The following is a 17701-nucleotide window of genomic DNA, read 5'->3' on the forward strand; positions in this document are numbered from 1 at the left end:
GGTACATTTGAATATTCTTTTGATTTGTTCTTCAATTTTAGTATTAAAAACATGCTATTGTCCCTGTAGCTTGACCAATTGCCACTTTCATGAAGGGTTAAAACACATTTTTTATTTGAATAAAAAAATAAAAATGTTTTTCTAAAACACCTGTTTAGCGCACACTACCCATTTTTTGAGAACAACTGTGACAACTGAAATTTCTAGGTCAACAGATTTCTCTTGAAACAATAGTTGTGTAGACTTTTCTTTGTGGAAATTCTTAGAAGTAATAATAATAATAATAATAATAATTATATATATATATATATATATATATATATATATATATATATATATATATATATATATATATATATATATATATATATATATATATATTTACAGTATATATATCAAATTATTGTGGGTTTGTGGACTTTTCTTAACAGATCGCCAATTCGCCATGGTAGCAAAGGATCAGTTTAACCAGTCAGTTATAACTGACTTTCTTCTTTTAGGGTTTTCTATTGAGGGGCAGAGAAGATTTTGTCTTTTTGTTGTTTTATTAATTATCTACATTGCCACCATTACAGCAAACATTTTCATCATTGTCATTATCAAAGCAGACCCACGTCTACATAAACCAATGTACTTCTTCATCGGTGGACTGTCGTTCCTTGAGCTCTGGTATCCCTCTGTCACAGTCCCTAGACTCTTGTGGTCTCTTAAAACAGAAGACCAACATATTTCTTCAGCTGGTTGCCTGGCTCAGTTTTATTTCCATTTTTCTCTTGGAGCAACAGAAATGTATCTCCTGACTGCAATGGGGTATGATCGCTATGTCGCTATTTGCAATCCATTGCGTTATTTGATTATCATGAGTCCCAATGTTTGCACTGTGCTCATACTGGGGTCATGGGTATGTGGATTCGCTGGAGTGATCGTTCCATGCTTGAGACTATCCACGCTTTGGTACTGTAAGGGGAATAAGATAGATCATTACTATTGTGATTTGATCCCAATGATGCGCTTGTCTTGCTCTGATACAACGAAAGCTGAGAATGCGTCTTTCTATTCGATATGTTTTGTAACTTTTGGATGTCTTTTCTTAACCTTGATATCTTATGCATGTATTACCCGAATGGTAATCAAATTGTCTTCTGCGTCAGCAAGACGTAAAGCGTTTTCCACTTTTGCCTCCCATTTATTTGTTGTTATCCTTTTCTACGGTACTATATTGTTCATGTTCATCAGACCAGCTAGTGGTGATTCCCTTCACTTTAATAAGAAAGTCTCTGTTGTCCCATCCATAGTGACTCCTCTTCTGAATCCTATTATCTACACCTTACGGAACCAAGAAGTGATAGAGGCTGTGCTGAAAACAGCCCACACAACAATGGCTTGGTCAAAGGGTTGTAAGTAAGTCGACCACTTATTACAACCAGGCAACTCATATTTTCAGAAGGAGGGGTCAGAAATGATAGATTGTGTTTCCTTGTTTACAGATTTCCTTCAATCATTCTCTCTTTTTTGGTTTTGTTCACCATAACAAGCCTTATGCCGCGTACACACGATCGGTTCATCCGATGAAAACGGTCTGATGGATTTTTTCATCAGATATCCGACGAAGCTGACTTTCATCAGTCTTGCCTACACACCGTCAGTTAAAAAAACGATCGTGTCAGAACGCGGCGACGTAAAAAACACAACGACGCGCTGAGAAAATTTACGATCAATGCTTCCGAGCATGCATCGACTTGATTCTGAGCATGCGTTGATTTTAAACCGATGGATTTCCCCACAGACGATAGTTTTTTTCTATCGGTTTTTTAACCAACAGATAATTTTAAAACAGGTTCTAAGTTTTTTCACTGATGGGAAAAAAACTGATGGGGCCCACACACGATCGTCTTATAAAAACGGTCCATCAGACCGGTTTCATCAGACGAACCGATCGTGTGTACGCGGCATTAGTGCCCCTTCACATTGATCAATTTTTCTTCCGTTTTTGCTTTACCAAAAGCAGAAGAAAAATACGTGACCATAAGATCCTTTGGAACTCTTTACACCAGTCAGTTGTGGGTTGGTTGCATTTTTAAAAGTCCTGCATGCTACATCTTTGGTGCATGTTTGGTGCTGTAACAAAAAGACACCACAAATGCACCTCCGTATTGAAATAAATATAATGTGTCAAAGACACATCAAAAACACACCCACAGTGGCTTTTTGGGTGTGGTTTTTAAGTCACATGTCCTTTTTTTACAGGTACAATATGCGCTAGAAATGCGGCAAAATGCATATGGGTTTTTACTGCACTTTTGCAATGGAGCAGTGTGAAAGCAGCCCTAAAAGTTATGTACTCTAAACCCTAAAAATGAACTTCTCCTATTTGGTTCTATTGGGGAGGATTTACTTAAAATGGAGCGTGCAAAATCTGATGTGTCCAACTTTAACTTGATTCTTACTGAATCAGAGAAGTGTCCAGAGATCCAGAAGAGGGTGCTCTGGGTCTGGAATGAGTAATCTCTTGTCTGCTGGACATTGTTGTGCTTTTCTCAAGGGCCCCAACTTTGCCAGCCAAGTATCGTTTTCGGTATTCACTGGCCAGTGGGATAAAACAGAGACTGTTATAGCAAATTAGGACTGTCTTTATATATACTGTTGCTAGGTAAAAGCAATGCAAATCTGTTTATTAATAATAAGCAGAATACAGCAGGATTTTAACCATATCACTCAGAGTGACATTATTGTCATATTGATACTTTGTATAAGTTCACTTGCTAATTCACTCTTCTTTTAGACTAATGGCCTAAATAATTTTCTGGAATACCTTAACCACTTAAGGAGCCTCGTTTTGAGATTTTAGGGGTTATTTCCGAAAGACATATCCACTTTGCACTACAAGTGCAAACTACAAGCGCAATGTGCACTTGAAATTGCACTGAAAGTGCAGTCGCTGTAAATCTGAGGGGTAGATCTGAAACAAGAGGAAGCTCTGCTGATTTTATTATCCAATCATGTGCAAGCTAAAATGATGTTTTTTATTTTCATGCATTGTCCCCCTCGGATCTGCAGTGACTGCACTTCCAAGTGCACTTTCAGTGCAATTTCAAGTACACGCTGCACTTGTAGTTTGCACTTGTAGTGCAAAGTGGATTTGCCTTTAGTAAATAACCCTCTTAGTGTTTACAAGTTATAATTATTATTTTTTTGCTAGAAAATAACTTAGAACCCCCAAACATTTTACACACACACATATAAATATATATATATATATATATATATATATATATATATATATATAATTTTTCTTTCAGACACCCTAGAGAATAAAATGGCAGTCGTTGCAATACTTTATGTCACACCGTATTTGTGCAGTGGTTTCACAAGCGCAATTTTTGGGAGAAAATACACTTTTTTGACATACAAAATAAGACAACGGTAAAGTTAGTACATTTTTTTTTTATATTGTGAAAGATAATGTTACACCGAGTAAATTGATACCCAACATGTCATGCTTCATAATTGCACCCGCTTGTGGAATGGCGACAAAATTTGACCCTTACAAATCTCCATAGGCGGCGTTTAAATTTTTTTCGAGAGGTTACCAGTTTTGAGTTACAGAGGAGGTCTAGGGCTAGAATTAATGCTCCTGCTCTAGCGATCATGGCGATACCTCACATGTGGAGGTTGAACACTGTTTTTATATGCAGGTGCGACTTACATATGCGTTCGCTTCTGCACGCAAGCTTGATGGGATGGGTTGCTTTAAAAAAAATTTGCACTGTCTTTTAAAAAAAATCCAGTCACTTTTATTCCTATTACAAGGAATGTAAAAATACATTGTAATAGAACAAAAGCATGACAGAACCTCTTTAATGTGAGATTTGGGAGTCAAAAAGACCTCAGATCTCATATTTACACTAAAATGCAAAAAATAAATAAAAATGTACCCTTTAAGAGCATTGGGCGGAACTGACGTTTGACGTCGCTTCCACCATCCAATGCCATGGAGCTGAGCAGGAGGCCATCTTTCCCTCACTCGGCATCCAGCCTGTGAGGGAACAGGACCCGATCATCTCCTCTGCTACAGCTATGGTAAGCTGCGGAGACGACCGTAATGCGGTGGGAGCGGGGGTGCCATTACCCGCCCCCGATAAAAGTGATCTGGTGGCAAATCAGTCGCTAAGACCACTTTTATCTTTTATCTTTTATCTGAAAGTCTGAGAGGGAAATAACATTTATGGCTGACAGTCAGCAAGTCTCATATGCCCACACTTGAAGTACCACCACTGCGCCTTAAGGAAAAACACCTGACTAACCTGCTGCCACTTTAATGATGTCGAAATGTGATTGTATTTTTTACCTCTATCCAAACTCAATAGTGAAAAAATAAGTGGCGCTAAATTACACTCATGCGTATGGAACTCCAATAAAGTGCAAAGATAAATCTAAAAATAAAATAAAGACAACTTCATACTTGGTACACTTTAAAGTATCGCTATATAGATGATAACAATGTGATAATTCTAATTCGAGATTTTCCTAGCTTGTGACGGAAAATATTGATTATATGAAGACAGGAGGCGAGTATCTTATGCATTATCTTTCTTTAATAATGCCCATAGCAGAAATACAGTAAACATTTATTGTAAATTAAAAGAAAAAATTCAAAGAACTACCCTTCCCAGCAGTCCCTGGGCCAGCGTAGCCCCTCCCAGACCGTAATCTATATAAGGGACTGCCTGAGGTAACCTATTCCTCTTTCTTCATGCGAATTAGTGTAAACAGGAACCGAAAGTCCAATTAGACATCTCCGCGGCTGCCGGGAACCTTCCGACCGGAACACAACATCTGAATCTGGAGGAAACGAAAGGACAAGGCCAACACGGACCAACTTCATCCGGACCAACTTCATCCCAACGGGGACTATAGGAAAACCAAAACCATTCGGAGCCGACCGGTCAGTTGTCTTCAGGAACATGGACCAACGGATTCAGTCAATGGCATCCCGACTCCGGATCTGGAACGTAGTAGGAGCCTCCATCTGCGGTGAACTAAACCCATGGATCGAAACGGAACAGCAATCCCGACGGGGTTAGTGAAAACGAACTGCCGGGCGTACCAGCCTCCGACTTGCAGGGTGTGTGGTTCAACAGTCTAGAACGAGAGAGAGACAACCTCGTGACAGGGTTGGGTCGGGAGGGAAGATACTCGCCTCCTGTCTTCATATAATCAATATTTTCCGTCACAAGCTAGGAAAATCTCGAATTATACCTCAGACAGGAGGCTCATATCTTATGCAAGTTCAAAGCTATAACAATGCATATATAGATGATAACAAATGAAACAACTACAAAATTGATATAGATATGTGTTCCTCCGATCCAAGCAGAATTGGCGGAAAGCAATCGTGGTTACCAGTCCGCCGCTAGCCGTAAATCCTATAGGGAGCCGCTCGGGGTGATGACCTAGGAGCCACCGCTCCTCTGGAGGGGTGGGCACCCAACGGGGTTACGTAAGACCCTGCCATTTCCATGATTGATCGTACCCCTCTGGCTAGCGTAGCTGAGGAAACCGGAAACTGAGGTTTAGCGTAGGAATGAGGAGTAGGTAGAGATGCGAAGATCGCAGTGGGACCGTGAAGGACTAAGAAATCCGTAGACAACGGAGTACGGAGTACAATGTGCGGGGAAGAACGGGTAGAAAAAAACGATGAATTCCCGCCGCTGTCCTACGCACGACGGAAAAACCCCGACTCTCCGAGGCGGGATCCGACGCCTGGAATGGCCAACGTCGTGACACCCGATATGCGTCTGACGGAATCAGACACGAGGGGGCAGTAGCTCAAACGACAATAACCTCCGACAGAGTGAGATTGTCCCCCCAGTCCTGGCGCGTGGTCAGGACCACTGATCACCTCCCAAGAGCGTTGATACCCTGGGTGTGATGGGCGTTGAAACTTAACGCTTACTAAGTCGGTACACCATGGGTGTTATCCCACCGGTAGTAAGTCTACAAGGGAGCGGTAGTCCGAGTTCGCAGCGCGGAAGGCGCAGGGGAGCTATAGGACCTCCCGGACTCAAACGAGTCCACCAGGTAGTTGGTCATCTCAGACGAACGCCTTCATGAGGTTAACTTGTCGTTGATCACCAACTAACCCAGAGTCCTCCGGATGATCGAAATGTATATCTAGTTCCAAGGCCTAGATCAAGGCAAGTGGAACCCCCGTTATAAAAGAAAAGGTCGCTGTCCGTGACCGACACCCCGAAAACCCAACCATGCGAAGAGAAGTAGGACGTGCGTCGTGAATAGAGGGTGCAGATCCCCGTACAGACTGGGGAGAGAAAGGATCCCATAAGGGAGCAAGGGCCAGGAACACTGACCGGTGCAGTCGTCAGTCGATGGAATTGGGCGGGTAACGAGAATTCCAATCTAACACCATAGCGAAAGTGCCTGGGGTACATTTCGCAGCTGGAACGATGTCGCGTTCCAGGCAGAAATGTCAGAGATCTTGCTAGATCCGTTAGGATTTTGGGTCAAGGACCCCCCAAGCGAAGTTCGTACTGGACCGCGGATACGGTGTCCATACGCAAGAACACACCGTAGGTGGACGTGTGTGGCATTAGAGTCCTGATGGCAAGACGGTCGTCAGGATTTCCACGGGTGAACGTGCAGCAGAGACTCCGCTGTGGGCCACGCCCCTCCTGTGGACGAGACCCGCATCGAGTACCCCAACCGAGGTGGTTGGCAACCTATTCCAAGATGAATCCGTCGTGGAGTTGCAGGTGGACCTGCCGTGCCGTCTGTCGACCTGACGTAGCCACCACCGTAGTTCAATTATGGCTTCCGTGTCCAGAGTGACGACGTCTGCACAGTGAAGCCCCTGGCAAAGACGTAGGGACTGAGACTCTAAAGGTCTCGATAGTGAAAAGAAGCTGGACAAATGGCCTGGATTAACGCCGGAAACAGGCCGACCAGGCGAGCCAGTCCGCGTAAGGATACCCGTCGTTAGCCCAGCACGATACTGACCTCGTGCAGATGGCGGCCAAGTGGTCATGGGTAGCCGAAGGAGCACTAGGTTGGTGTCCACCAAGAACCCTAAAACTCTACCTCCTGAGATGGGGAGAGGATAGATTCCCCGTGATCTATGGGGGACTGTCCCGGAGGCGTGTTCGTTCGCCAGGCGAGGGGTACGAGCCATTAAGAGTAGGTCGTCCAAGTAGATAATCAACCTCACCCTTTGTGTCGCAGAATGTCGTCACTGTATACGGTAATTACGAGAGATTTCTCAAGTTACTACCGGGCGATAACCGCCCTCCTTTCCTGACCAGGAAGACGTTGTTGGGGAAACCCGGGGAGAGCGGGTCCGTCTCCACTATCGTTTGGGTGAACCAGAGGCCCTGCAATTCGTTGTCTATTAGGGCGGTGTTCAGGTCTGAAGACCGAGGAAAGAGGGACTAGGTCCATCTCCGGTCCTATAATCCTGATAGACCGGCACTGTACCGTGTTAGACTTTGATGACGTTTGGGCTCATCCGGGATGGAATAGAGCCCTACCGTCTTGGAATATCTTAATCAGCGTGATCCCGACTAGCCTGCCCTCGGTGGTCGGACCGGGGTCTGATTCGGCTAGGTGAGACAGCTGGGGAACAAGCCACGTTAAGATTCGAGCGGCGGTGTCCAGTCGGACCCGTAGTGTCCACGCATCCCAGGAGGCGACCGCCCGTTGGGCCCAGCCCCGATTTGGGACAGGTCAATCGGCTGTTCAGCGGCATGGCCTGCTCACTAAGGTGTGGGATGATGGTGATAGGTCCCAAAGATCCAAGGCCCTGGTCTGTATGATCCGAAGGACCTCTCTATTCCCAGCTTGGGGGATTTCCCGTGTATGGTGGGATACCCCCAGGGTATGGGGTTCACCTCGGGAGTGTGCACAGCCATAAATGGTAAAGGAAGGGGGTTACGCCCTGAAAATGATTCGGTGAGTTTTTCGACCGATCTCCGGGGTCCATTATGTGATATATTGGATCACCTCGGGCGGAGGTGCCCAGTCATCGGAGTGTGGATGGCATATCGCCCCCGGATCTATAATGGCTCTCTACGAGAATCCATAGAGTGTCACCCTGGGAACAGGGTTGGCGTCGTCATAGAGCGCCATGTGCCCACTGCCCTAACACTCATCATCATTCTCATCATCTACAACCTCAGACTCAAGGTGTTAGCCGCCTCAGACTCCGCGGACAACTCTGGAAGAGTCCACGAATGGGTCTGGCTTAGTCCGTCTAACGGATCGCTGCCTCTGCATGTGCATCTCCCCGAGGCTCGGGGGTCGGTCGGAGTCTGGGAGGGCAGTGGGTCGGCAGTCCGGGTAGGGTACTGCCTGGGACATATTATTTACTTCCCCTGTCGGGGAGTCAAGGGCCACAGAAACGTGGCAGCGTTTTGGAACGCCCAGCCCTTCTCAGGGGCGGTAGACCGTTGCCGGATGGTCCGGGCATATGGTGTGCAGGCGGGGGTAACCGACGCCATGGTCGTAAAGATTGGTCTACCGATCAGTTTTGGCAACTGTGTAACACTGTTGAGATTTGGCCTCCTAGGACTGTGTCCACCCTATCCGGGGTAACGGCATGAACAATGCCATGATATTCATTAAATTGTAGAATCTTTGTACAATTCAATACAATTTTTTATACATATTTGTATAATTTATTTATATAATGAATATATAATTTGTATAATCCATCTATAATTTATTATTTGTAAAATTGAATAATGGATTTCGTTATATATTATAAGTAATAATATATATTAATAATAATATCATTAATAATAAATGTATTTATTCATTCAATCCTTAGATAGTTATTTAATACATTATTTATTAGGAGTATGTTGTAGGGAATAAATTCCCCGGAGATAAACATGCTATAATTTCTTTATTTAATTTATTGATTTATTGATCTATCTACATATTGATTATTTATTTATTAGGATAAATAAGGTATATGTTCTAGGGAATAAATTCCCCAGAAATATAATTTGAGTATATATTGAATTATTTATTGTAGATTCGGTTATTTAAATTATTTAATTTAATTTATTTATTTATTTATTTATTAGATATTGATTCATTGGAATGAAATATATATATTTATATATATATATATCTGAAAAGATGTACTGCCATCTAGTGGTTGAAAGCATGGTGAAACAGCAGCAGGTTCCTGGCTACGACACCGCTGGGAAGGACATCCTGCGGTGTGAGGGGAGCCTGACGAGATTCTAACTCCAGAGGCGAAGTCTCGCGAGACTACGGCCTCTGGAGTTCTTATTGGCCCGAGGTTGTGAGGGACGGAACGGTCGATGAGAACCGTTCTCCCCCGTCTCGCTCTCGATACCGAGAGAGGCACCGAAAGGGAGGAGAGGAGCGGCCGCGGCGGAGACCCCGCCCCCCACCTGAGTGCGCGAAGGGGAGCGTGGGGAGGGAGGGGGGGGGGGACAGTTGCCCAGGCATGGCGCCCGCCGAGGTAGCGAATGAAATAACAGCGCGGATCCCGCACGGATGCCGCAGTGCTCCGGCGTCAAAGAAAGGGAAAAAACCCAAGCAAAGAATCAAAGAATTGGAAACAAACAAACGTGGCCTCTCAAACATATCTGCCTGACACCGCTCCGGTGTCAGGCAGACAGAAATAAAGCGCAGAAACGGGGGATAGCAGGGAGAACCCCCAGTATTCCACATCTTCCAAAAACTACAGAACAATCAATTCCGACAAAATACCTGACACCGGGGCATTCGGTATCAGGGAGGAATTCCAGGGAAACTCCCCATGTTCCACAATACCTCAAACATATCAGTCAAGACTGAACAAAATCACCCGACACCGGGGCACTCGGTATCAGAGACCATATATACAATCAAACAATAAAGGTACATGAAACACCTATCTTGTAAATAATAAAGATACAAGAAGTACCTATCCTGTAAATAATAAAGGTACATGAAATACCTATCTTGTAAATAATAAAGGTACATGAAATACTTATCTTGTGTGCTCTGCCATGAGCAGAAAGAAAGAGGAATAGGTTACCTCAGGCAGTCCCTTATATAGATTACGGTCTGGGAGGGGCTACGCTGGCCCAGGGACTGCTGGGAAGGGTAGTTCTTTGAATTTTTTCTTTTAATTTACAATAAATGTTTACTGTATTTCTGCTATGGGCATTATTAAAGAAAGATAATGCATAAGATATGAGCCTCCTGTCTGAGGTATAATTATCAGTGTAACAATATCACCATGTGACAAGTGAAATAATACTACATTCAATAAAAAGTTCATAAGTATAATGAAATTCATCCGAAAAAGAGTTGATCCAGTGTAAACTTTTCTGATCTTCCACCATACCACTAAGTGCCAGTGATTCCACTCCCTTTGGATGACACACTCACCAGATATTTATGCCTTAGGCCTCGTACACCCGACCAAGGAACTCGTCGTAAATTAAACATCGTTTTCCTCGACGAGTTCCTTGTCAGGCTTGTCGAGAATCTTGACAAGCTTTCTTTGTGTACACACTGTCAAGATTAAATCTCCTCGTTCTCAAACGCGGTGACGTATAACACATATGACGGCAGGGGAAGTTCGATTCCACTGGCACAACCCTTGGGGCTGCTTTTGCTAATCTCATGTTACTACGTGTTAAGTAAAAGTTTGGTAGGAGACGATTTGCACTTTTCAGTCTGTTACAGCGTGAAAAAATGTGCTATCTCCATTACAAGCGCTACTTTTACTGAGGGTGCGCTCCCGTCTCATACTTTTTTCAGAGCATGTGCAGGTTTCTAAGCATACACACAAACGTGTTTCTCGTCGAAAACCAGCCCGACGAGGAACACGACAAGGAAATTGAGACTCCCGACGAGGAAAAAGAGAACTTGTTCTCTTTTTTTCTCGTTGAGTTCCTCGACAGTTTTCTCGATGAAAAACGAAGGCCTCGTACACACGACCGAGGAACTCGTTGTAAATTAAACATTGTTTTCCTCGACGAGTTTCTTGTTAGGCTTGTCGAGAATCTTGACAAGCTTTCTTTGCGTACACACTGTCAAGACAAAATCTCGTCGTTCTCAAACGCGGTGACGTACAGCACATACGACGGCAGGGGAAGTTCGATTCCACTGACACAACCCTTGGGGCTGCTTTTGCTAATCTCATGTTACCCCGTGTTAAGTAAAAGTTTGGTAGGAGACGATTTGCACTTTTCAGTCTGTTACAGCGTGACAAATGTGCTGTGACAAATGTGCTATCTCCATTACAAACGCTACTTTTACCAAAGGTGCGCTCCCGTCTCATACTTTATTCTGAGCATGCGCGGGTTTCTAAGCATACACACAAACGTGTTTCTCGTTGAAAACCAGCCCGACAAGGAACACGACGAGGAAATTGAGACTCCCGACGAGGAAAAAGAGAACTAGTTATGTTTCACCTAGTGTGTTTTTGCAACTGTAGGGGGGTGTGGCTGTAGGAGTGATGTCATCGATTGTGTCTCCCTAAAAAGGGATGACAGGATCGATGCAGCCGCCACAGTGAAGAACGGGGAACACACGGCTCTCCCCGTTCTTCAGCTCCGGGGACCGATCGCGGGACCCCAGCGGCGATCGGGTCCCGCGGTCCCGGAACTTCAAAGCCAGCAAGTAAATTCACAGCAAACAACTCTTGGAGAAAACGTCTGTAGTAGTGTATAGTGTGGTCACGGTGGACCCGAGGTGTACAGCTTAGATATCACTCTCACCGGCTCCTCTTGCTCGAACCGTAACTCTCTGATCTAGTGTCCAGCGTGAAGTGCTTACAGATGGTTGCCTGTATGGTTTAGCTATTTGGAGCACTTTTCATTTACATGTGAAGAGAGCCTATTTACATGTTTGCGGCTGGATAACGGAGATCAGCTAACCCCATCTGTGTGGTTTAAAGTGTTTTTTGCCAAGTACGAGAGTGTCAGGCCCCGTACACACGTCCGACGCGAGCCGAAATTTCCCATTGAACAACGAGGAAATAGAGAACATGTTCTCTATTCCCTCGCCGAGATCCTCGTCGGCTTCCTCGGCCGAAAGTGTACACACGGCCGGATTTCTCGGCAGAAATCAGCTCCGACCGAGTTTCTGGCTGAATTCTGCCGAGAAACTCGGTCGTGTGTACGGGGCCTAAGGCATAAATATCTGGTGAGTGTGTCATCCAAAGGGAGTGGAATGACTGGCACTTAGTGGTGTGGTGGAAGATCAGAAAAGTTTACACTGGATCAACTCTTTTTCGGATTAATTTCATTAAACTTATGAACTTTTGAACTTATGAACTTTTTATTGAATGTAGTATTATTTCACTTGTCACAGGGTGATATTGTTCCACTGATAATTTGAATTATCACATTGTTATCATCTATATAGCGATACTTTAAATTGTACCACGTATGAAGTTGTCTTTATTTTATTTTTAGGTTTATCTTTGCACTTTATTGGAGTTCCATACACAAGAGTGTAATTTAGCGCCACTTATTTTTTCACTATTGAGTTTGGATAGAGGTAAAAAATACAATCACAGCACTCATAACATGAAAGGAGATTTTTCAAGTAAGCTTATATTGCATTGTCAAATATAACTATTACATAACTATTATTATTTATCAACCCCAAATTTTTGATTTTAAATTGCTTTCAATTTAAATTTTATTTTTAATGGTAAACAGGACAATTAAAAATAGTTAATCTGCCTAACTTGGAACACAAGCAGCAATTAAACTCATAGGTGTTTTAATCTCTCTCCACTTTATCCAAAACTAAAAGAAAAAAAAAAGTTTTGCCTTTGGTTACACTTTAACTGACATTTTCTGCAGCTCAGAATATTCACTTTTTTCACTTTTCTGCAGCTCTGTTTAGCCCTCAGGCTTTCACACTGGAGTGAAAGGCCCCGTACACACGACCGAACATGTCTGCTGAAACTTAGCATGCTAAGAAACATGTCCGCTGGAAGCCTGTCCGTCAGACATGTACAGACTCACCGGACAGGTCCAATTGGCCCCCATCCCTCGCATGCGTCAAAGTGATTCGACGCATGCGTGGAAGCATTGACCTTCCAGCGTCGCGCACGTCGCCGCGTCATCGTCGCGGCTACAGCGTGGCCACTTCACCGCGCTTCCTTTCCGTGCGGATTTCGGTTTGATGGTGTGTACAACCATCAGACCGAAATCTCCCAGCGGACATGTCCGATGAAAACGGTCCGGCGGACCGTTTTCATCGGACTGTCCGCTGGTGTGTACGAGGCCAAAGAGTCTCTTTCAGGGCGCTTTGCAGGCGCTATTTTTAGCACTATAGCGCCTGCAAAGCGCCTCAGTGTGAAAGTAACCTTAACATACAGCCAGAGCTACAATGGAATGTTTAGATCAAAGCATAATCATGTGTTAGAATGGCCCAGGCATAGTCCAGACCTAAATCCAATTGAGAATCTGTGGCAAGACTTGAAAATTGCTGTTCACAGATGCTCTCCTTCCAATCTGACGGAGCTTGAGCTATTTTGCAAAGAAGAATGTGAAAAAATGTCACTCTATAGATGTACAAAGCTGGTAGAGACATCCCCAAAAAGACTTGCAGATGTAATTGCAGTGAAAGGTGGTTCAACAAAGTATTGACTCAGGGGGGTGGATACAAATGCACCCCACACTTTTCACATATTTATTTGTAAAAAAAACTGAAAACCATTTATTATTTTCCTTCCACTTCACAATTATGTGCCAGTTTGTGTTGGTCTATCACATAAAATTCCAATAAAATACATAAACATTTTTAGTTGTAACATGACAAATTGTGGAACATTTCAAGGGGTATGAATACTTTTCAAGGCACTGTATTACCTGATAAACTTGTGCACTGGAATACAAGTTATTTAGAAGAGAAGTTTGTGCAAAAGAAGGTCCATTGAGACAAACAATTAACATACAGTAAAGGTTTTCTTTAGAACATTATTATTTTCTTTTCTTATAACTGTATTCCCATCTGAGTGTACATTTGACGTTTTTTCAGAATTACATATTCATGAGTAAAGGCCATTGTTATCTAGTTATATAAAGAGTGTTTATTTATGCAGAATGTCATTTGAAAAATGTGAAGCTAGAGTATCTTACAAAGGATCCCCAAACATTTATAGGTAAAGAATATAAATACTGGTAATTGTAATGTTTTCTTAAAAATATTTTTAAATATATATGTGATGTTAATTATTTACAGCCATACCATTCCATATGTATATTGGTAACATAAACAAATGAGACAACTATAATGTTTGGTACATTTTTGTTTTTTCTTTGCAAAAACGGAAACAAAAAAAGCACACCAATTGAGAAAAAAGTTATTATGTGTGTATTTGCAAATATAATAGATTATATTAAATACTATGTGCTTTATTTAGTAAATGTCAAAATATCTGTAAGACTAAAAAAAATGTTTTATGTTACATCCTGCAATGAGAGATTATAGAGGCTGCTACGTTGCCTGGCTGTGATACTGTTCCAGTGGCTCCAGTAGTTCTCAGACACTGGGGTCAGAGTAGAGGTTGTTCTCTTAGAAAAGTCAATGTTCACTGAGTTTTGTAAATAGGGCAAAGCTCTGTTCAATCACCCAATTATTTAATTGCAGTATCCTGTCTTTTTACTTTTCTTTTTCCATATGGCTGGGTATTCAAAAAGAACACTTTTCTGCTAATATTCACTATGCTAACTGAACTATCTCAATTATTTTTGTAAATTATCCAAATGATTTATATGTAAATCCAAACAAAATAGTAGCTTGCTACTGTATAGTATAAGTAAAGCACTTAGGGCCAGATTCTGGTAGATCGCCGCATCTCTGCGGCGGCATAACGTATCTCATTTAAGTTACGCCGCTGCAAGTTTTACGGGCAAGTGCTTGATTCACAAAGCACTTGCCTGTAAAGTTGCGGCGGCGTAGCGTAAATCCTCTGGCGCAAGCCCGCCTAATTCAAATGATCCGGGTAGGGGGCGTGTATCATTTAAATTAGGCGCGTACCCGCGCCGATCGTACTGCGCATGCGCCATCCCTAAAATTTTTCGGCGTGCATTGCGCTAAATGACGTCGCAAGGATGTCATTGGTTTCGACGTTAACGCAAATGCCATTCACGGATGACTTACGCAAACAACGTACATTTTTAAATTTCGAAGCGGGAACGACGGCCATACTTAACATTGGCTGCGCCTCATATAGCAGGGGCAACTTTACGCGTCGCAAATCTTACGTAAACGTCGTAACTTCACTGCATCGGTCGGGCGTACGTTCGGGAATTCGCGTATTTTGCTAATTTGCATACTCGATTGGGAAAACGACATCGGCGACACCTAGCTGCGAAAAAAAAATTGCAATTAAGATCCGACAGCGTAAGAGCCTATCTATGCGTAACTGATTCTATGAATCAGGTGCATAGATAAGACGGGCGGACTCAGAGATACGACGGCGTATCAGGCGATACACCGGCGTATCTCTTTTGAGAATCTGCCCCTTAGATTTTTGACTATGCAAACAAATTATTTTCTGTTTTATAAATTGTTACATACAAACCAAAAACGCCTTATAAATACTTGCTTATTGTATTAGACAGCTGGGACATTTTCTTAATGGGTTTCTAATTTCTAGAAGTTTTCACAGTTCTACTCTGAGCCTAGGTATCAAGGTAGAGGTTATGCAATTGGTATGTTTACAAGAGATTCCTCAGAAAAAAAATACTACTCTAAAGTCTATGTTATGGAGAAACTCCCCAAATGCCTCTTCACATATATGATGTACAACCAATTCATCCATGCCGGATGATAAATGACATAAACATGTAGAGGCATACCCCACTTTTAAGTACACAATGGGGTTTATTTACTATAGCTGGAAAGCGCAAAATCAGGCTCACTTCTGCATAGAAACCAATGAGCTTCTAACCCCAGCTTGCTCAATTAAACTTTGGTAATAAAACCTGGAAGCTCATTGGTTTTTATGCAGAAGTGAGCCTAATTTTGCGCTTTCCAGCTTTAGTAAATAAACCACATTGTCTACTTAAACGTGGGGTATGCCTGTAAAGGGTTCGCCCTCCAGTGGTGATACTGATGTTTACCCCAGCCTACCACAGGTGAATGTAGGATCATATATGCTAGGAACCGCTAGGAAATGTGCATAGATCGACTCCTAATGCATGAGTTTATGAGTTTGTTTATCAACTAATACCAATAAACACAGGTAGCTTTGACATGAATGAGCTCCTCAGCCCTACTCCAGGGTTTCGGGCGGGTCTCTTATTAATGTATGCTTCAAAGCCTGCTCACAGTGTGAACCCAAATGGGATGACAGGCTTAAGCTCATTGCGACACCATCTTATAATGCATTTATGAAGAGCCTGCATATGATTGGACATGTTTATACCTTGATAACCTTTCTTGTGTTAACACTTTGTATAACTACTGTTTTGTTTTGAACAAACTGCAACATGTACTGTACTATCAAATGTGAAAATCAATAAAAAGTGGATATATATAAAAGAGTGGAGTCCCATCAGGTTTTTACTTCTATCTGCATCTAGGTTAAAGATATTTAAAGAGATCGCTTTAATAGAACCCCAGATAGCAGTGAACACCTGACAGGCGTTCTAATCCTTCCCAACTCTCTCCAGTAAAAAAAAAAAAATCAGTGTGAATGAGGGTAGGGAGTGTAATGATCGAAGTGTACTAGACTAACCTCTGTGAAAACAAAGGATGTAAACTGCACCACTTTCAGTGTTTGACTTTGGTAATAGATGGAGGCTTACAGTTGCTGTAATGCATGGCACAACGTAAATCACCATAAAATTATTAGATCTCAATTGCAAGCAATTGCAGAGATATAAAGTACAATCTTTCTAGTGCAATGTAATAGTAGTAAAAAAAGCCAACATTTCGGGACCACGCAGGGTCCTTTGTTCAAGGCAACATGGTGATGGTCAACCCCTGTGCCACAATCCAACTCGTTGCACTCTGGTTTGCAGATGGCTAGATGACAGGGTATTTCACACAGATTTCTAAGTGGCTAACAACAACTTCTGATTACTGGGAGTGGAAGAGTATTTGTACCACAAATTTCAAAATTAGGATTGGAGGAATGTATATGTATGTAAAGCACATCATTAGTCTCAATTAATTTTGAGGCAGGTGCTTGGACCTACCTGTAACAGCACTGGTGAAGGGAGTGAACCACAACTGCAGTTAGCAAGGATTTCAATGCGCTTCTTTATGTGATAACTCAGTATTGGGCCCCAGGCATCACTCCTAGCAAACAGGAGTTTGGGGGATCTCTGCATCATCTCTCTGTCACATAAAGAAAGGCGTTGAGCTACTAAGAATGGACGCATTACAACATGCGACCAGAGCTTAGCATTTAAAATTATAGTATGTACTAAAATATTTCAATGCACAACTGTACGCTAGTGATTATGAGTATTATATAGCGTCGTGCATTAGGCGACCAAGGGAGAAGGTATAGAATACGTCAACCCTTAGCATGGAAAGTTTTAGGCGAACATGTTCCGCAACTTTAGGGCATAGGCCCATATACAAGTAGTACTTATGTCAGCACGTATTAAATATGCGTTGTAGCGACAACTGATAGTTGCATAAGAGTAGCAATTTATAACTTAGGTACTTTGAGAGTACGCGT

General features: G+C 42.7%; 1 protein-coding gene across 1 annotated transcript; it reads left to right on the forward strand.

Moving 5' to 3' along the window:
• The first annotated feature begins 445 nt into the window (after positions 1–445).
• On the forward strand, positions 446–1405 carry LOC120914559 (olfactory receptor 6N2-like). Its single transcript, XM_040325235.1, has one exon. It carries the CDS (start codon positions 446–448, stop codon positions 1403–1405), a length of 960 nt encoding a protein of 319 aa, XP_040181169.1.
• The last annotated feature ends 16296 nt before the right edge of the window (positions 1406–17701 follow it).

Source organism: Rana temporaria, chromosome 9 (assembly GCF_905171775.1).
Source record: "Rana temporaria chromosome 9, aRanTem1.1, whole genome shotgun sequence".
Classification (NCBI taxonomy): Eukaryota; Metazoa; Chordata; class Amphibia; order Anura; family Ranidae; genus Rana; species Rana temporaria.